General features: G+C 36.8%; 1 protein-coding gene across 2 annotated transcripts in view; it reads left to right on the top strand.

Moving 5' to 3' along the window:
- The window catches only part of galnt18b (UDP-N-acetyl-alpha-D-galactosamine:polypeptide N-acetylgalactosaminyltransferase 18b), a 92,073-nt gene extending 77,922 nt beyond the window's left edge, over positions 1-14,151 (top strand). Inside the window, exons 9-11 of one of the 2 annotated variants that reach the window (XM_041994266.1) lie at positions 4,111-4,206; positions 6,514-6,678; positions 13,410-14,151. In XM_041994266.1, coding sequence (XP_041850200.1) covers positions 4,111-4,206; positions 6,514-6,678; positions 13,410-13,556 — 408 coding nt within the window. In that variant the 3' untranslated portion in view covers positions 13,557-14,151. The remainder of the gene's footprint in view (positions 1-4,110; positions 4,207-6,513; positions 6,679-13,409) is intronic. The other variant, XM_041994274.1, reaches the window with a different exon arrangement.
- Positions 14,152-22,147: the final 7,996 nt, after the last annotated feature.

The following is a 22,147-nucleotide window of genomic DNA, read 5'->3' as shown; positions in this document are numbered from 1 at the left end:
CACACAAGACTGGGATAATCCATACAACACGTACCACATATGACCACATAAGAGCACATACGAGGATCTGACAAGGAGTGACTGAAAACCAAGGACATATACACGGAGGGAGTAATGGGGAACAGGTGAAGTGGATGAGTAATTAGACCAGGTGTTCTAACGAGGCAGAAACAGAAACCACAGAGCACACAAGGAAAAAACTAATAAAAACCAAAAACCCAAACCATGATCTCGAAACAGAAACTAATGACAAAAACCAGAACCACTACCCAAAACTACAACCAGAAAATGACGAACATGACCCCCACACAGCCCATGATCGTGACAGACGCAGGAAGACATTGAAAACCTCCTGGACTGCGACCCTTGAGGACCGACTTTGAACACCCCTGACATAGAAGTTTCAGAGATAGCCTATATGTGTGTTTATCATGACATTTCTTTTCACATTTATAACTTTCTTTAGGGGAATAAAGTATTTTTCATTTCATTATATACTATATAATATGCTAACATTTTAGCTAATTTGCAAATTAGCACCATTCAAATTCCAAAGTTATATTTATGAGAACTGTCATTGGTTTCATGGAGGTATGGTCATAAACATAAATAAATAAATTAATAAAACATTTTGATATTTAGATATAGATATACAGCAGAAAATCGTCTTTATTTTGTTATATAATTATAACTGACTGTTTGTAGCTGTTATCATGCTGCAGGAATAATTTGGGACTCCTGAGATGCTTTTCAAATTACATTGTTTGACAGATTAGAAACACAGACGCACATTGTGCATGTTTTTTAACCTATTTTTGTTTTGTGTTTTTTTGTGTTGTTTCTTTTACAATGCTTAGAAAATGTGTTGCACATGAAATGAATTAACATTTACATGGGAGAGGGCTAGGTACTTCAGCTTCCAATTACATTCCAAAGACATGCATGTTAGGTTAATTGGTCACTCTAAATTCTAGGAGTGAGTGTGAATGGTCAGTTGTCTTTCTGTGTTGGCCCTGCAGTAGACTGGGATCTGCTAATTGCTGCGACAAACTCCAGTTCCCCCTGCGACCCTGCACTGGAATAAGTGGGTAGCATAGAAAATGGAAGGATGGAATTTGGAAGTCGTCCCAAATATTGTTGTATATTTATCGATCAGTGCAAATGGTGTCATATAAATGCGCAGATTAGTCATGCCATGTATACTAATGCAACCCGGTTTCACCAATAATGATTTTGTTAAGCCCGAAAGACGTGTTACAAAAGAGAAATTTACATTTTTAACTTTATAATTCATCTCATGGGTAGAAAAGTTGCTGCATCTCTGAATCCAGTTTAGGTATGTTTTTTTCATGGTGCATTTTTAACTTAGATTTGTGGATTCAGGAAATTGACAGATTTGTCTGTCAATCAAAAGTGGTTCTGAACCCTTCCAGTTTTATTCACTGAAGAATTTGGGTCAGTTTTTATTGCTGTGATGCCTGAGAGGCTGAAGATTGCAATCATTCATATTGGCTTTCAGCCATATCTATGTGTAGACCTGTGTGTAGATCTACCTGGATACTCTAAATCGTACAGTGTAGATAATTAAATCACCAGACTGTTTGCAATACTATGCTGACAAACATCACTCAAACTGTTAAACTATTGATCCACTCAGTCTTTCACTATGTAAAGACCCCCTCATTAGCTATACCTTTGAAAGACTCTCAGATGTTCCCATTACATATAATCACTTTGTTGACCTGTTCATCATTAAGATGTTTAACCAGCTATTTAATTCTTAGCATTCCACAACTTCTTGTGACAGCTATTTTTTTTAATGTTTCTGGCATTAAATTTAGTTTGACTATATGTTTTTTTTAGAAAGCATTTACATTTATTGGTTTTTAACATGTGAAATGTGGACAGTATTTAATTAGTTTTTTTTAGGATCGTAGTATTGCACATCTCCCTCCACTTAGTCTGGTTGGAAGGTGCAAGCCTAAAGTCTTCTGTCTAACTCCATATTGCTTTGATTTTGCAAAGCTTATGAAAGCCATTTGATTTAATCTGAAGGACAATTTTAAATACCCCCCCGCCCCATCCATACTCCACCCACATACCTCATTCAGATATACATTACATTACAGAACCTGAAGAGCTTTAAATACCATTGCACTGTGACTTGCCCCCACAGGTGTCACTGTGTTGCATATTTATTGTTTTTTTTTCACAACACGAGCAATATTCAGATGTGTTCTGTTGACAGAAGCATGTTTTGCCTGTGGTTTACTGATTATCAGATAGAAGTAGACATCTCCGGAGCCAGTGGGGAGTTGAAATCATTCCCAACTGTGTATTTTTCTGATCTCACATGTTTGCCTAATTCACTCCTCACACAAACTGCTGTCCCTGGAGCACCCTGCAGAGCAGTTTTTATCTCGCAATCAGTCAGACCTTTGTCAAGACGAGCATGAATAACCCTCTGGGTCTGAAAGACTGAGTCATGTTCATAAAACACAGCACTTGTGATTTGCATTTTTATAAAGCAACATTGAGTTCAAGCAGAGTCAATGTTTCATGTTTTAAATGTGCCAGCCCACTGCAGTTTCTTCTATATTTTCTGCAATTATGTTTTTTTTTTTATTCTATGAATCATCAGAAAGGTGCCTGGCTGATGCTAGAATGAGGTGGTAACTGTGTGGTATAAACATAATTTCCCTTTCTCTTTTTTGGCTGTCCAAACTCCAACAGTCTTGTATATTTTCATAGACAAATAAACACTGCTGCAAGCAGTGCATAATGTTTGGATCATGATTTAGAAACTGTCTGCAGCAAATTTGGGAGAAAAACACCCATTTATATCTGCTATGAACATGCACTCTGGGCCATGCGATCACAAGTGGACAGCTGAAAGTGTGTGTGTTCACAGCTGGCATTAGAATACAACCCCACATGTGTCCAGAGTGACCGCCTGTGATCAGATCACAGTCACCTGCTGTGTCGCCTACAGCTAACTGTCAGCGGTCTGCTGATGTTTCTGTTAAATCACAAATACATTCAGTAACTGAACTGTATATTTGTTTGACTTAAACACGTTGCAGAAATACCTGAGTCACATTTGTTATTATTCACAAACATTTCATGATTAGTAATGTGACAGAAATGGGAGAAATTAATAAATAAATTATTGGGGATGTTACAGAGTTCATCCTCAGCTCAATTCTGCTGATAAATTTGTGATGGTTCACCAACAGGCCTTCAGTTGTTTTCTAAACAGCTTTATTATGTATATGTGGGTGCACATGTAAGAAAATCAAGATTTTTTATTATCTGATTAGTGCAGTATTTTACTATATTTTGACCACAGCAGTTAAAATAAATTAACATTGAGGCAACTCACCTACAAACCTCCTTGTGATCCGTTGATAGTTTTGTTTGGTTTTTTTTTTCTGACTAAACTGTAAGCCAAAAATATAACTTCTTTAATAACTGTCCATCATTTTTAATTAGCCAGAAGCTGTAATCATTCTTGAAGCAGTAATTTTATTGGTGCATTGACAAGTATATTCTTTGAACAAATTTGCACTTCACTGAATATCAGTTGCCCTGGTAATACCACACAGACTTATAAATAAATGTGGATAGATATGTCCATATCTCTTCTTAATGAGGCCTGAGTAATCAGATATGAATGTGTCCTTAATGCACCATGAACTTAATGCTGTACCTATGCCATCAGCTTACCCAGGATGCAAGTTAATAAGAAGTGTGAACGAGCACTAAAAGATTCAGAGTTGGATCAGCCTTTCCTCTGTCAAACGTTTATCAAACTGATAAAAAGATTTGCTGAGATCCTAAAAATGGGTTTTGTAATCTTATCATTAAAATATCTACTTAATGCAAATATGCAAGTTAATGCAAAAGTGGGTGTTTATGATGTGTGTAAAACAAAATTCTTAAAAACCTTGGTTTGCTAGATAAGAACTTCAAGGTCCTACTGACCTACAACAATCTCCATTTGTTAAAGTTATTGATGTGTCAAATATTCTGGATCTCACTGTTAGGTTGTTATGGGAGATGTCTGGTCAAAGACAGAAAATAACTTTTGTTTGTGTTTTTATCTGTCAGTTGAAAAACTCCTTGAAGAACGATCTGTGTCTGGACCAGGGACCAGACAATGATAACGTCCCCATCCTGTATCTCTGCCATGGGATGACACCACAGGTCAGAGCATTCCTGAACCCTCACGCTGCCTGCATTACTGTAGAATATCCCCTCTGTATTTTATTTTTATCCTGAGGATTTTCTCTTTTAGTAGATTTCTTTCTTTTGATCTGTATTGCACTGCTTCCGTTTAGAGCTGACTCATCCAAAGTGAATCTAAACAAATTTCCACATTTTCAGCTAAACATCACATCTGTCAAACTCTTCTATGTTGTCCCAGAGTTTTTGTCTTTATCTCCAGCTTTCTTTAATTTATTGGCGGAATGATTATTTTCCTCAAGGTAACAAAAGAGTTACAGATTCAGACTGACACACAACTTTCAAGTTCAAAACAACTTGCTTAGTTTTGTCAAATTAGCCCTTACTCATTCATGTTTCTTTGTTGTTTTATTTTTTAAACTCTCTGAAGTTCTTGTTCAGGATATATTTCAGCCCAAATAACCTTGTTAAAAAGGCTTCAAATATTAGCACAGCACAATAATCATTTACCTTCTCCTGCCTCTTCCAGCTCGTATCGATTACTCTGTCCCATTACGTCTGAGCAATTGTTTTCAGAGATCGTTAAAGCTTGCTGTGACAGAGATCTAGCATTGCCTCTCTTAATTCAAATAAATCTACAGGACGTAGTTCACACTCATTACACTTGTATTGATGTTAACACCAATGTACAAATGAAAAAGTCATTCAGGAGAAAACGCCATTGTAGCATCTGTACAATCATATTGAATTTTATTATCTTCTTTTCAGACTCAGACCATTTTTTACAACTCCCTTTGGTACCTAAATAACCTAAAAACTTATAGAAAAATAACTGGGTGTTCTGTACTGCACTAGACTATGTAAATGTTTTCTGTGGTCAATCAAAGCATGTCACTCCATATTTCAGCTGCTTTTAGTGGGTGTAGCTTTGGGAGAACAATAGACTTTGTGTTTAAGATGGTGTGGTGAACACAGCACATCAATGCCTGTTGCATAGGTAAACATGAAAGGTTGAGTGTTATAAATCCCACTGTTCAAACTGATTTTATGGCAGCACATTGTCAGCAATCAGACAGAATACCACCTCAGCTCAAATGGTAACAAAACATAGTGACTTAAGCAATAAAAATCACTGCCACTTGCAGCCTGGCAACCTGAGCCGCTTCAAAGTGAGCAGCACTGAATAAAAAAATAAATAAATAAAAATCACACCTCCACTGAGAAAAGTCTTATGTGAAGGAAGCAGTTTTGGCATTAAGTGACACAGAAGATAAGACTAAAACAGCGACATGCTCTAAAGGATAAAAAAGCTTTAGAATGAGGAATTATGTTGTTTGGGGACTTTATAAAGGAGGACATATTCTGATCCTTAAAACTATGTAAAAATACTACGTTCAATAATTTAGCCATTAATTACCAGCAAGATATGAAAAGCAATATTGTTCATTTTGTGCAGAAAGAGGCTCATAGACATTAATACATGTATATATATATTTTTTTTACTATTTTAGCTGTGTGAGGTGGTCTGGATCAATTTTAACTGTTTTCTGCAGCGCATTGTTGAATACTGCAGTCCAGCTGACGTAGGCATTGTGCCCTTACTTTGGGTCACCAAATAAATCTGTGAGGTCATGAGTTGATGAGTGGGAAAGAAAAGAAGAAAATAAAATACTGCCAAACAAATTGGTATTCATTGCTTTAAGCTTCTCTCTGCTCTTCACTTTTTAGTTACTGGCTAGTATGAAATCACCCAAAGAAGGGGAAAAGAAGATGTGTTTTTATTTTTATTTTTTTACATTTTTATTTTAAACTAATTAATTTCTGCACACTCAGGTTATGTAAATACTTTGTAGTGCAATTTGTAAAGTATTTAGATATTTGAAGGAAGTTATCTCATTATTCAGTACACAGTATATACTGTTGTACATCTTTGTCTTTTACATTTTGTTTTGTGCCAGTGAATAACAAGCTTTTTTTTTCTTTTCCTGCCAAAAGATTTTCAGCTTTTTTTTTCATTTTGTACGAGCAAACAGTTGCCCTGAAAGAAAGTAATTGGTAAGGCTTCCAACAGCGAGACAACATTTATTTTGGATTTCTCCCCATTCCTAAATTAATCATGAGCTGCTTTGGTTTGCATTACCAACTCTTTCCTTGTTATCTGTTTAGTCAGGAAAGTGGTAAAAGTAGGCATATTTATTGTATGTATATCAACCCTATAGATATCTATTTTATATTAAAAGAAAAATATGAATACACCAAATGTACTGCATAGTTAAGCACCTTTTATTTATTTATTTATTTATTTATTTTTTGTGGCATTTCTTTCAGAATGTGTACTACACCAGCACCCAGCAGCTCCACATCGGGCTGCTCAGCCCCACCGTTGATGACGATGACAACAAGTGCCTGGTGGATGTGAATAGCAGGCCTCGTCTCATTGAGTGCAGCTACGCAGCAGCAAAACGTATGAAGCTCCATTGGCTCTTTACTCAGGTAATACCTTATGGCACAGTATAAAGTATTGCTGGAAAACAAGGTTGAAATTAAATTTAAGTACTTTATTAATCCCTGAGGGCATTTGCAACACTCAATTGGTCGTCTTCTGTTTTTATTAAGCACCAGTTTAGGTAATTTGTCAGAAGTTACAGTGGAACCAACCATGGGGTTGGCTTTACATCATGGATGTCCTTATAGTTTTGTTACAAACTGCATTTCTTATGTTTTTCTTCATTAAGAGTCACTCAAATGTGATTGTTATCTTTTTACATTTGTGCCTCTAAAGTAGTAAACTGTATTATATCAGAATGTTATGGAATATGTTTTTTTTTTTTAAGCGACATTATTTCTATCTTGCATTGGAATCGTGTATTGTATTCTAACGTATATCTAACATATATCAAACATGCATTCTAGTGTCTCATTTTCTCAAACACATATTGCAACAATGGTAGCCGCCGTGTCTCAAAAAACTTTGACAGCGCAGATGAAAACATGTCATCCGATAGTTCATGGAGTGTTCACTCAGGTGAAAAAGTTCTTGATTTCATAAATATTGCAAACTGTATCCCATCAAACTGTCAGATATCAATCCTCTGTGTTTAGAAAGAAGATTGATTCATAAAGGGGGAACAGATCTTTGTGGGGCCTCTATGGATGGCCTGAACACAGCACCGGCTTATTGGCAGAGTAAAAGCCAGCTTATGAAGCCTTCTAACTGACTTTTAGTCCGGCTTTACCACAACTAAAGGCCAGTGTTTACCGTGACTATGAAAGCAACTGAAATCACATAAACACACACTTCTGTACCAACAAGGCTAGTGTATGCTGCCCATGGTAACGAGCAATACTGTCTAACAAAACCAAATGAAAAAAAATTAGCTTTAGGCTAATTTATGCAGTACCGTTGACTTACTTGTCGAGAAGAAATCTGGCAACTTCAGCATCCCTTTTAAAATCTTTTTAAAATCTCGTCCTTTGGACGAGATTTTAAAAGCCTTCCCCAGCGAAGGCTAGCCTGATGTTGATCCTCCTTTTTGTATCGTCTGGTCACACTGTCTTTTAAGTACGGTGCACAGTATATTGAAAATGTATCTTTATCACAATGATAGCCTGTGCGATACATATATTGCAACAACTGTCTAAACTTTGATTAGTAGTCCAAATTTGCATATTTTAAAGAAGTGACAGGACGATGTTTCAAACGTTGCTGAGCATTCATGGTCTGTGCGCGGCACCTCTGTACGTTGTTTGCCAACCACCAATAAACTGCAGAAGAAGAGTGTCAATGGTGAATCAAATGGACAGTTACTTTTCTTGATGCTACATGTAGATGCTAACGGCTGCGGCACTAGAGCACATGAAGTCACAGGTTGATAGGGGAAGGTAACGAGAGGAGCAAAGGAAATGTGGATGCAGAAGAACTGGTGGCTAAACACAACAGCAAGTCAGCTATGTTGATTGGATAAGAGATGATACACTATAAACACAAGTACTCTACAAAGCATGTCTGATACTTGTACTAAACACTAGGGGACACATGTTTAATCTCCGCTGCCACCTACAGTACAATCACAAGGAGCTATAGACTAATCTCCCTGACACTTTGTGTGTTGCAGTGCCGTCTCCTTTATTGCGAGTCCTAATTACCTTGTATCTGCAGACAAGGACAGCGCTGTGGATATCTGGACTGGTGATGTTGGTCCACAGTTTTTGATGAGGGCATCTTATCTGGCGTCATCAAAGTTATTCTGTTTTTTATATTAGTCATCGGTCCATTAATGTCTAAAACTCTGCTTCATCTGACAGAAACTGCTTTTAACAATCCACAATGGAATATAATAAAATCTCCTTTATGATTCACCATCTTCAAACTTTTGCAAAGGCTGTCAATGTTCTCATTTATCTCTAGTTTTTAGGCTGAAGGACACCAAAGTACATGATCTGTTTGTGTTTCAGAACAAATTATTCCTATTATTAGAAGAAAATTATTATTAGAAGTTACTAAAATCTAGCGTTAGCTAAAACACACTACTACCATTATCATAGCACAAGATATAAAGACATCTGCACATGAAAGTTTTGCCAGTGGAGCTCTATATGAGAAAACATCAGCTTTTTTTGTTTTATCACAGATCATTTCGTCATCAGAACTTTCAACAGTGTGATCACATACCACATGTTTTCCTGATATCGTGCAGCCCTACTTTTGAGTGCCCGTTTTCGCTTTCTTAACATTTGTAAAATGGCTCCCTTGCAGCTACTGCGTATGCACGGTCCTGCATTTTTGTGAATAAGAGATTTTCCAACTTGCTGAGATAGTAAGCCTCTCTCATTTTTCTTTTCCTCCCACGTCTAAATCACTGTGCGCCGGCTTGCATTGATGCTATTTGTCCCTTGCTGGCGGCTGTACTTTCATGATGGCAGACCGTCATGGCGCTTCCCTTCTGGCTTACCAGTCATATGTATGCACAAATCTAAACTTCTTTGCTTACGTGAGTGTGTCAGCTCATTAGCAGAAGTCATAATACACTAATGATAATACATATATACATGCAGGCATCAATTTTGGCAAGTAAACAACAGAAAATGTTACACATTGTCCCTTTATTGTCACATTGCTGCCAAGCTGCCACTACTTATGACAGTGTAGTGTCATGAATTGCAAGCAAATTTTTCATGCTCAAACTCGTGTTACATATTTTCCTTCCGATCTGTTTAGATCATTTGAATCAGTAAACTTGACTGAAAAATATCAGCAAGGTTGAAGCATATTATGTCACTGAAAGCAACAACTGACACATGACTGTACACATGCGAAGTATCAAGCTCAAACAGAAATGGATCACTTCAAAGGAGATTTAGCAGCTTTAGGAAGCAAAGCACTGTACAAATAAAGGGATGAATGTTTGCTTCATCTCACTACAAATACTGCACTATTTTGCGCAAAACCTGTTTAACTCATTTGAACTATTTCTGTTTAGATATTAAAAAACAGTTTTACCTTTTCACTGATTATAACACACACTTTGTTATGTGAAATAAATGCGATGTGTAAAGCTGTATGTTAAGACTAGTTATACAGTATGTTGAGTGGGTGATAGCTCACAGTTTAGTTGTATGTTTGAATGAGTTCCTTTTATTTTCCTCACACAAATACCAATGTTTCTGCATATAATACAGAAACATTTATACAACCCCTAATGGAAATTAGAAATATTCATGTGTTATATGCCTACATGTATATTCAAAATTTTTTTGACTTTTTTGAGAAGCACTACGATTTCATATGTAAACTGCAACAGTGCAGCTGCTTTTATTGGTTAATATTACAGATTAAAAGAGATACTAAGTTTAATATATTGAAATAAATAAAACAATTGTTGTTGTTTTTTTTTTTTTAATAAAAATAATAACTAAAAGTACTCAGAGAGTTCAGACCTCCACCACTCACCTGAGAAAAAAATCCATTATTTTTTTAGCTATGTTGCTAACAGACAGATAAATGTATGCTGCCAAAAATAAAACCTTAAGTAGAATATGAAGAAGATAGGAACTTGGAGTTGAAGAAGCCTCACACTGAACACACTGTTGTTTCTTCACTGTGTTGTGTGAAGAATGTGAAGAGTCGTCCCTTATTATCAGCAGCTTGTGCAGCATTCTTCTCTGGTCAGTAAGCTCCAGCAGCTCCAGAGTTATCCCCAGCACAGAACCAGCCTTCTTCATTAGTTTTTTTAGTCTTTTTAAGTCTCTGGCTCTGATGCTGCTGCACTAGCAGATGCTCCAAAGCTGATAGCACTTTCCACAACAGACTTATAGAAGATGCAACATCTTGGTGCAGACATTGAATGATCTTAGCTTCCTAAAAAGTAGAGTCTGCTCTGTCCCTTCTCGTGGATGGCTTCAGTGTTGTATTTCCGGTCTAGTCTGTTGTGTAGCTGAACTCCTAGGTACTTGTATTCATCCACCACCTGCACCTCTTATCCCAGCATGTAGACAGTGTTTTGTTTACTCTTGTTCCTCTTGAAAGTCAACTATTATCTGTTTTTATTGGAAGTATGAGGTGTACAGTGTGAAGAGAAATGGTGAGAGTACAGTCCTTTGTAGAGCTCAGTGCTGCTGACCATCATTTAAGACACACACCCTTTCGGTCTCAAAAACTGTGGTCTGTTTGTTTGGTAGTCATTAGTCCAGGTGCTTGTGGAGGTATTCACCTGGAATTTATTAAACTTCTCATAATAGAGCAGCTGAATTGTATGAAAAGCTGAGAAATCAAAGAACATGATCCTCAAAGTTCTGCCTGATTGGTCCAGATGAGAGTGAGCTCACAGAAGCAGATAGATGATGGTGTCTTCAACCCCAAGCCTGTTATGATAAGCATGGACCCAGTATGGGTCCTGAAAGGTGTTCACTTGCTTATTGAGGTGAGCCAGTAACAGTCTCTCAATGATTTTCATGATGTGAGATGTTAGGGCAACTGGTCTGTAGTGATTTGGTTCTGATGGTTGGAAGTTTCGGACTCAAGCTGGTGTTGAAAAGGTGTTAAAGAATTTGACATAGTTGTTCTGAGCAGGTTTTCAGAAACCTGGGGCTGACACCATCTGGACCTGCAGCCTTGTTCCAGTTCAGTCTCTTCAGTTGCTTCTTCATCTCACTGCAGGAGATAGACAGGTTAGAGGTGGCGGCAGAGGAGCTCTCAGTGTGTTCTGATGTGGAAGGAGATGAGGCTGAGTGATGAGATGAGGCTCCATGACTGAGCTACAGGGTGACAGAGTGGGAGTATGACAGGAAAGCTGTGGGTTCGTAGAGGTTGTGTGGTTTGTTGTTACTTCTTTAACAGGATATGTTTATTTTTTTGTGTTCATTCTATTCTAATTACTGTAATCTTTAATTTGTGGATCACTTTGTTCTGTGTTGTTTGTTAAATGTATCCAGTTAATCGCAACTGATTTCATATGGTAGTAAGAAGATCGTCATATGAGCACAACATATCTGTATTTACAGTTCTATTTATCTCTTTCCTAAGTTGTTTATGAAACACAAAAATCTATTTGAAAAGAAAAGATAAAGAGGTGCATGAACTATTCTTTAATTTGAAACTTAACTGTTATGTCCAGCAAACTTAAATAAGTTTTAATTATAAAAATAGGTTTTAATTACTTAAAATTGTTATTCCACAAATAAGATCAGTAGATTTTGTACATAATACTTGATTTAAATAAGAATATACTATATCTGAAACAAAAACCCTCCAAAGGTTATTGTCAGAAATCTATTGTGTTCTCAGTGTTTCACATCTATATATTCTTGTGCACTGAAATCTTAATTTTTAAAGGTTATTTAAATTGAATTATTGGCAATTGTTGATATAAGCTTACACTGTTCAAATTATTAATATCCTGGCTGTTGTACTGATTTGATGTTATGTTATGTTATAGCAGTGATGACCCTAGGGCTCCACATGAGCTTTGACTGGAACTGATTTGGTGTTTTTCAGCAGTTATGCTACAAAGACAGTATATTATATGTATTTGTTTTGATGTTTTGGGCAGCAGACAAAGAAATCCTTGAAATTCTTTGCAATTTAGCATTTTTTTAAAATGTAAAATTTGCCTTAAATTCTATATTTATTATTCCAAGTGTGGTGAAAAAACTCCCAGATTTTTATTCTTATAAAAGACTCAGCCTCTCTGGGACATTTTTTAATACTAAATAATGGTAAAAGTTTGTTTCCAACCAGCTGAAATAGTTATGAGAGGTTCCACCTGGTGCTGTATTTAGCATTACACATAGTATTTTACTTTATAATCTGTTGAGGTTTTTCACGCTTTTTTTAATCTTATTGAGTACTCAAATAGCATCTGAAATAGATCTGTGTCTATATACCTAATTTCCTCTATTTTATTGCCTTTATGGCACCACAAACTGCACCATTGGTTGACATAAATGACCACTTGCAGCATTTACTACCATTCTGCTATCCATCAGAAATGTCTTTTGGACCTTGCAGAAAGACCCAGTGGAGATACAGAAATAATAATTCATCTTACAATTTTTGTAGCCTGTCAGGTCCTTGGGTCTTTTTTCATCCCACATCTTACTTCATTCCTCTCGCCACATTGAAAAGACTTCTCTCTTTACATCACTCACACTGTATTAATCGTTGAAGGCCTTCTCTACACTCACTTGCTCTTTGTCAGCCCAGAAACTGTAATGAGAAAATTCTGCTTCATTTTATGAGATTGTGATGAACTATTTTTAGTTGTCAGATATGCAGCTTCTCTCCAAACTCTCTTAGATTTGTTTTTATGTTATAGTCTTCTCACCTAACACCCATGTGCCTAAATTTTTAATTTTAAATAGTATTATAATAGTTTTTCAACCTTATATGAGGTGTTCTTGTCCTTATTGAATTTGTTTGAGATTTTTTTTTCTGTAATCTGTGTTTGTGTCTTTTTCTTCTTCTGATTCAGTCTTGCTTTTTTTCTAAGTTCTTTGTCTTGCTAAGGAAAAAAATTAAAAAATAGTAGTTTTTACCTTTAAACCATGTGGATGCTATCTTGTGAGCCTAGTGTAAAAGGGAGTGTGAGTCAGCCAAACGCTCCTATAGCTCATATCGATATCCATTCTCAGCATTGGGGTTTTTGAGGAGGGGAGTTATATTGGGAACACAAATTGTTCTTGTGGAGCCTAGTATGATTTTAACTGGCCTGTTTTTATCTTTTCAGGGAGGATCCATTCACAACAGAAAATCAAAGAGATGCCTAGAGCTTGTAACAAGCACTGACAATGAATTTGGCTACCAACTGGCTCTGCAGAAATGCACTGGACAGAAATGGTTCATCACAAATGTGCTGTTTAGCAGTTCCCTGTGACTGAAGAAAGGAACACCGGATTGAGTTGTTTCTTTTGTGTGCACATGGCTGAATATCTGTGCTGTACAAGAGAATGAGGACCAGGAAAAAGGAGCATAGTTGAACATGTTGAGTTTGAGCGACTTGATGTCCTCAGAGGAGCGGTCGACATCTCATCTTAAATGTTAAACATTTTATTTTCTCAACAGGATCACCCAGAGGTGGCCGATATTTTGCAGATTTGACAAAGTAGTATATTTAGTATATTTTGTGGTAAATACAGTACAGTCAGATTTTTGTTGACTTGAAAGATGTAATGGGTCTGATGAGTTTTGTACTTTGTTCAAATTTGCTACCATGTAGCACACTTTCTGAATCTGTCCCTGCTGTAATTATTTGATTTTAATGTCTCGGGTTTGTAGGTTTATTATGCGAATCAGCTGTACAGTTGTGGGAAATGTCGGGATAAATTGGATAATATTTTCTAAGTGTGAATATTTCAAATCTTTGTAATGTATATCAGTAAAGTAACTGATGTAAACTACTGAGTATAAGTGCCTTTTTTGTTGCCAAAGGCACAATCATTGTCTCACTGACTGAAATTAAAAAGATTCCAAACTGCTAATAATCCCAGTTTTTTCCTATTGTCAATTGTTTTTACTATTTTTGTTTTTTAAAAATGTTTTCAGCATAAATATTTAAAAAAAATGCTACTAGGGACAGAGAGAAAAAAAAAACAGAATAGGAAGAAAATGTTGGTGTTGTTGCTATGGCTTCATGTATTCATATATATATATATATATATATATGAGTATATATTTGCCACAGCCAAATATCTGCAACGAGTAAGACAAGTCCTGTGAAGTCAGCCTAACGGCAAAAACAAGATCCAGGCAGTTAACAGCTATGCTCTGCCAATGATCAGATACCCTGCTGGGATAACAAGCTGGCCAAAGAAGGAAGTTAAAACCACAGATGTTAAAACATGGAAGCTGTTCACCATGCATGGAGGGTTCCACCCCAAATCCAGTGTCCAGAGGCTATACACTAACTGTAACGAGGGAAGTCGAGGACTAGTGAGCATCAGGGCCACTATCCAAGATGAAACATCCAAGCTCCATGAATACATCAGGAAGATGGCCCCAAGGGGTGAAACCCTGAGTGAATGCCTCAAGCAATGGAACCTGGAGGAGAATGAAATGGAGGAATCATCATGGGAGGACATGGCCGTACACGAAATTATCACCAACCGATAGCTGAAGAAGTGGTTATGAACAAGTCCTACCAATGGCTAGAGAGGGCTGGACTGAAAGATAGCATAGAAGCGCTCATCATGGCAGCACTGTAGCAAGCTTTGAGAACCAGGGCAACCGAGGCCCAGATCTACCACACCAAGCAGGACCCCTGGTGCAGGTTGTGCAAAGAGGCCCCTGAAACAATCCAGCACCTCACAGCAGGGTGCAAGATACTGGCAGGCAAAGAATACATAGAACCTCATAACCAAGTAGGCGGCATACTGTACAGAAACAGCAATGAAGAAAATGGACTGGAGTCTATAGGTCACAATAGGAAACACCTCCCAAGGTGGTGGAGAATGATAGGACTAAGATCCTGTGGGACTTCCAGATACAGAAAGCCTGGAAGGTGAAAGCAACAGTAGTACCAGAGGTCATCGGAGCACTGGAGCCACGTCCCCCACACTGTAGAAGTGGCTCCAATAGATACCTGGAGAAACATCAACATCTCCATCCAGAAGAGTGCAGTCCTAGAAACAACTAAGATACAGTGTAAGACCCTCAAGTTCCCAGGACTCAGGTAGAGGACCCAGCAGCCACACAGCCTACCCAGGGAAGATGGGAGGTTGGGTGAGGGAAGAGTTTTCATATATAGTGTTGTGACAAGGTGTTTGCCCCCTTCCTGATTTCTTATTTTTTTTGCATGTCTATCACACTTAAATGTTTCAGATCATCCAACAAATTTAAGTATTAGTCAAAAACATCACAAGTAAACACAAAATGCAGTTTTTAAATGAAGGTTTTTATTATTAAGGGAGACAAAGTGATTTGCAAGTTTGCTTTACTATGCTTTACTAATTTGGGGAATTAGACTGTTACACTGCAGAAGTCAGATCTACCTCGACACGTTTGTTAAGAACAGGCGAAATGGACCATTTTTACTATGCAGCAGGAGATATCTGTCATATGATCCCAGCTGAATAATGCTATTAAGCTAGTTCAGAGGTGGATGTTGATCAAAATATTTAATATCTGCAGAACATGATTGGGATGTCAAATCTAATCATTTAAGTTTGGTTAAAACAAACCTCAATCCATTTGTCACATTAGTGTTGTTCAATAAAGCTGGTTTGAGATCTTTCAACCAGTGTCCTCACTGGACTTGTCCCCAGCATCAGAGCAAAGATAACGGCTCATTTTCTAATGATTTTGAAACCTGATGTTGTATACGTAACAGCTTAAACACACACTTTTCTGTGATGTGACAAACTTAAAATGCAGTTATTTTCTGTTTTATGCAGACTTTAAAAGGAACATTTTATTCAGCAAAGTGAAATCACAGAGACTCAAGTACTAGCACACATACACAAACACACACACAGAGTTTAGAAAGTACAAAGTCATGGAAGTGGCGTTGTCAGTTTGTCATGACAAATATGGGGAAACTGAGAACGAGTCAGGTTTCTCCTGTGTCGGCTGTGTGCACCTGGGGAGGAGATGAGCAGCACAGCCTCTTTTCAACATGCCAGTCCTCATTACCATCCACATTCAATCAGAGCTCGGCAAACCGTGGCATTAAATTTACATGAAAACCCACTTTCATCAAAATGACGTCCCCACAAACACATTCTAATATAGGCGATAAGAGCGCCTCTGCATGCGTGAATTTCTGCACTTTACTTACATCTTTTAGCTGATCACTCGCCTGCTGGAGCACTTTGCAAACATTACATTCAGCTCTGAACTAGAGTGCAGATAGGAACTGTGTGCATGAACATTTGCTTAATATTTTTATTTCAGTACATACGTTTTTCACCCTAGTTGCTTTGGTATGGCGTCTGGTGGCACAAAATAATTTTATGGTGCTTTTTTTTCTCTTTTGGTTGGCACTGCACATAGATTCCTGTAACCATGGAGAAAAAAAGATGCATCTAACTGTATCCCACAGCGATGGAGCTCTAGAGCTGAGTCTGTGTGAGGATTAGTCACGTGCAATATCTCAGAGAAGTGCTGGCCTGATTTCGATGAAGCCAGGGTGATAATATGTCTGTCTTCCCTTGAGATGTAGCATTTGCGAAAATGACTGTCATTTGCCTTGCTATTTGAATTAAATTCTCACTTTTAACATGCACATCTCCTGCCTCTCTGAAAAGGAACTGTCATGAAAAATTCATTCGTTGTATAAAATGTTTTTATTTATTTGTGAATTTAATTTTAATGGAAGAAATTCTTTACTTTTTACTAACAGAAATATACTGATCTGGTTTTGTTTTACACTTAGAAGAAATTCATGGTTCATTACATGAATCAAAAGGGCCCTGGGTAATTCCTGGGTGAAACGTGTTTTCTGTGTTCCAACCACAAAAGTACTTGATTATCAACCTTTGTGGTTTTCTTTGTTGTACAATAGGACTTATTGTTATAAGACATACTGTTTAAACATGAAGCAATGTTGTATATTTGTAGGGGGAGAATTAAATTACTTCATATAAATTACAGTGTCATTATCCTGGGGTTTTGGGGGCATTAGTAAAATAATTTATGCTAGGATAAATATTTAAGCACTAAAGAAAGAGTTTAAGAAATGAGGAAGCAGCAACCCGGAACTAAAAATAAATAAATAAATGAATCAAGTATTTCATGAATTATTTCACAACTCATATTTGTGAATAATTAATATTGTTACTGAGTGAGAACACATTAAAACCTTTAAACTCATCAGCAGTATAACAATTAAGAAATTATTTTAAAATTAGCTTGTAATTACAGAAATTGTTGTTTTGAAACCCACTTGAAGATCTCTTTGAATAAAACTGCTGCCACAGTTCATGTTTATTAATGCTGTGGATATCTGTGCTCTCTAGACCTGACCTGTAACTTTTTAATTAACTATTTACTGGGTAGTTTGAGCAATTATTTATAGCATAATATGTTTGCAGATCCCTTCTGTTCTTTGTACTTCCTGTCTTTGTTAAGAGTAGTTAATCATTTTTTATATATTTGAATATCTTTGCAAATATGTTAGTTGCTATCTATCTATCTATCTATCTATCTATCTATCTATCTATCTATCTATCTATCTATCTATCTATCTATCTATCTATCTATCTATCTATCTATCTTCATTAATTCCATCCTTCCTTCATTATTGTATCATTTTGGCCTACTGAGTTGATTTCCGATGTTTAGAAAATAAAGTTTGAGCTAGTTTTACTTGTGCATTTAATTATTACTTGTTCATTTAGCGCCATTTTAAAGGTCACACAATATTTCAGATTTAATTGAATGAATTATTTATACAAAGAAAGATTGCTTAATACATTTTCAGTCTGTTAAAGTCATCTGAGTAAATAAGTAGAGAAATGGATAAATTATTAGAGAAAATAACACTTTATTGGAGCGTGGAGAATTAAATCAGAAATCTCATAGCCTGAAAGAAGTCTGGTACAGATTGGATATTTCCATATATCATGCAAAAAGTTACAAGTAAGTGTCTTTGGGTTCTGTGTCAAATTCCTGATGTCACAGATTAAGTTTAACATGTAATTTTGTACAACAAAGTTATTAAAGGACAGTGACTTATGTGTTTTTAAGATGACATTTAAACTTGGAAGATAACTCTGTATTACATGGAAAAGTTGTACAGTTATGTGAGAAAAAAATCCTGTAGTGGCTCAAAACATGTAATTCTTAGCAGTTAAACTTTACCCAGTATTGTTTGTTTTCCAGCTTGGTCTTGGGTCATATTTTCATCCAGTTGTTTGTAGTGTGCAGCACAGCCATGAGTCTTATTTTCCAACTCTAAACAAGAAGGCAAACTGTTGTATTTCCCCAAATGTCAAACTATTCCCTATGTTCTTAGAATAAAATGTAAGTCACCTCCCCTTTTTATCTCGCTCCCTCTATAATTCATCTTTTTACCTCTTGTGGGAGCAAGCTATGTGAGGCAACCAATCACATCTTGTCATTATTTTCTGCCCTCGACTCAGACATAAAACATTAAAGAATATGTCATTGGCAGAAGCTGCAGTGTGATCTGGGGAATCAGCAAAGGTTTGAATTCTATAAGGCAAAGGGAAGCAGCTTGTCACAAGTAAGAATATCTGCATGCCTCCTAGGACAGAAAAGGAAATTGTATCTCGTGCAGGGGAACCACAGGTAGCAGAGGGGAAGCTGTCAGTGCTGTGGGAGATATGGGACATCACACACTCAGACAAAAAAGAAACTGGAAATTGTCCAAGGAGCTACCTCGCCATTGAAATCGTAACCCCTGCCAAAAATGAAAAGATTTGTCACTTACGATCGACAGCTTCCCAGCAGTGTTATTGAAAGCAGAAAAATAGATTCACTAGAACAATGTGTGTGGGCGGCAAACCTGTGCTTACCACACAGTCAAAAAGCTTCACATGAAGAAAAATGTCACTGTTAATTTTTTCCATGAGAGTGAATCTGAGTTGTAACAGTGTTGCCACGGATACAAGTCCTAAGCCGCATATTCTTAGACATCCCCAGGCATCGGAGCATAGGTGAACAAATTAGCTGAAAAGACTTGACAGGGTGTAATTGCCTTCAGATGCAGATGAATCTTTAATCTCTGCCCTTTTTATTTTGCACTTGAATGCTTTGACAAATGAACTATTTGACAAATCTGTTTGTTTTGGTTTGTGTCTGTCTCAGCTGAACATGAGGCTGAACATCATAATGATGGGTGAAGCAGAAATGAAGTTCTCCACATGAGAAAGTGGAAACACATTTTCACCTATTAAAGTGAGCACCTAGGATTCCCAGGGAATAGTAAAATCTCAGAACTTATTATTTATTTTCATTAGTAATTATTTAAAATTAAACTTCACAAATAAAATATAATGAAGGGCTGGCAGTTTTACTGTTCCTCATATTGTATCCTCAAATGTTTTATCATTTGTGCATACAGTCTTATTAAACCTGATTTATCAATCATTGCAATTTTAAATTGGTACGTTTCTCCTTTAAACTGTGTTTATGAATTATTTACAATGTGATAATAAGCAACGAACAAGCTGTAAACACAACACTAATGATGATAACTTGTTAGGATATAGGTCAATCTTCTTTTTGCTGTCTGGTGCCAAATAAACTATGATTTCAGAGCTCCGAATATATGCCCTTATTACTTTAAGAAATTAGGTTTAAGTTAAAGTGAACAGTGCAGAGTTGAGCTTTAAGGTAAAAGTGCTCTGCAGCAATTTCCACATTGCATAAAATATTTTAGCCTATTGCTTATAAAGAAAAGCCCATCAATTGAACCTTAAAATATTTGTGTAAATTTCAAATTTGATACTGTGCATCAAGAATATGCGTATATTCCATTTCTATGAAAGACCAACTCAGATTTTTAAAAGGCTAATACATGAACAAGCAATCTCACTGTTCTCCACTTATATTGCCTGTTATCCTCATAAGTTGTGGCATTTTATACATTACAATTTAGCTGACTTGTGACAGTGATGGATGAGGTTCAATTGAAAGGGCCATAATCAGATTAAATTGTGAAGATAGGTATTGATTATAATATCTGCAGCCTGTTTGAAACTTCATCAGCCACTGGTTGAATCAGCCTCTATGGAACGCCTGTGTGAGTTTTATCCTTCTTTTAAAGCATCCACCAGCTGACATTCATCTGCTGATTCTCTTGTTATTTGTCCCTAAAAATAAATAAAGGCTAAATCATTCTTTAATACTCTTCTAATTTATAAAAACAGATTGGCAACCATTTTGATTGTGTTGTAATTAAGTTTGAGTGAGTGAGTCTGTGGGTTGGCATAGATTATATCAGATCCACACATACAGCAACATCAATGCCTCTACCGCAACCTGTGCAATAGAATACAAATGACTGGGGGTCTTTGCATCAGTGAAAGTTTTGTCATAGTTTAAGAGCTGATTAGCTCATTCAGAGCTGTAACACATGTCAATATAATTGCAGACAATGGGGAAGTCCAGGAAGCAGCTCAATGCAGATCTGAGCTGAACCAAAAAAGCAAGTATCAGGTTAAATGTCCAAACACCTCCAAAAAAATAATTATATAAATAAACAATACATTCTATCTTAGGCTTTACATTCTTAATTAAAAAAAATAGTCTGCTGTACAATCAACAAGTCACAGAAAAAAGAGGGAGGAACAGAAATAACTGAAAACCCTATAAAATTAATAAACTCCCTTTAAAATCGATCCATAAGAGGAACACATTCACTCAGTGGGGGAGTACCTGTGAAGCTCAGAAAGAATAAGGAGATTCTGAGACAGCAAGGGTTAATCAAAATTTAATCTCACTTCAAAGGCCGATTCAGTCTGTATTTGTCACACCTGCAGAGCCCTGAGTTGGACCAGGCACAGGTTTATGGTTCATTTTGCTTTTACAACAATTTGCTTTGTGACTGCTCACAGACAACACTCAGCCCTGGCATCACTGGCCCGAAACAGCTGCATTCACCAAAGGAGGAGAACTCACATCGCAGACACTTCCTAACAATGTCCTATCTTCAATCTGGATTTAGAGTCTGCCCCTCTGCCTCCGCAGCATTATTGAGAAAGACATCTTGTGAGTACTGGAGCAAAACTCTATTTCTATTCTTGTCCTCCTGCACACAGAGCTACATCTGAAACAGCAAACAGACAAACTGACAGTTGTTATTCTGGTTCTTCTTGTGAATTTAGATCTCTCCCTAAGAGATTTGAGGTAGTCTAAGTTCCTGCAAAGTTTCCTGTTTTCATGTAGATTTTTACATGAAAGTTTATGACTTATCTGTTTTAGGGGGATTCATAATAAACCATAAGAAAAGAAAAATATTAAAGAATACCAAATGCAGATAAGACAGTTGACATGCCTGTTCCTCTGCACCTGTCTCACATACCCAGTCTCTTTCTCCCCGTTGTTATATAACTTTCAGAGATGGAAAATAACTGCATCTACTCAAGGACTGCCTCCCAGAAGACATTGAGGTATTCAGTTTTGCTGTTTGTGTATATCTAATAAGAAAACATATTATAAATAAAAAAGCCACGAAGGTCACACCTAATAATATTTTTACCTGCGACCTGGTACATAAACGCACCCACATGGATTCACCATAACATTCAAATACCTGCTCTAGACAGAGAGGACAGTCTGCATGATGTGAGTCTGATCAACCAGACAAATGTGCAGCAGAGCTGAAGACAAAACTTTAGAGTAATACCACACGTCATCTGTAACATTAGCTGAATGAAGTTAAAGGAAATCCTCTGTATCTTTCTTCTGAGTCCTTTTTGAATGTAATTCTCATGAATCGTGTGTTTGATGTTCAAAGCTATGAACAAACGCTCTGACCTAGATGCAAAATTAATCATTTCTGGC

The sequence above is a fragment of the Melanotaenia boesemani genome, chromosome 1 (assembly GCF_017639745.1).
Source record: "Melanotaenia boesemani isolate fMelBoe1 chromosome 1, fMelBoe1.pri, whole genome shotgun sequence".
NCBI lineage: Eukaryota > Metazoa > Chordata > Actinopteri > Atheriniformes > Melanotaeniidae > Melanotaenia > Melanotaenia boesemani.
The sequence above is the reverse complement of the archived record's forward strand: the minus strand, read 5'-3'. Positions and strand labels throughout refer to the sequence as shown.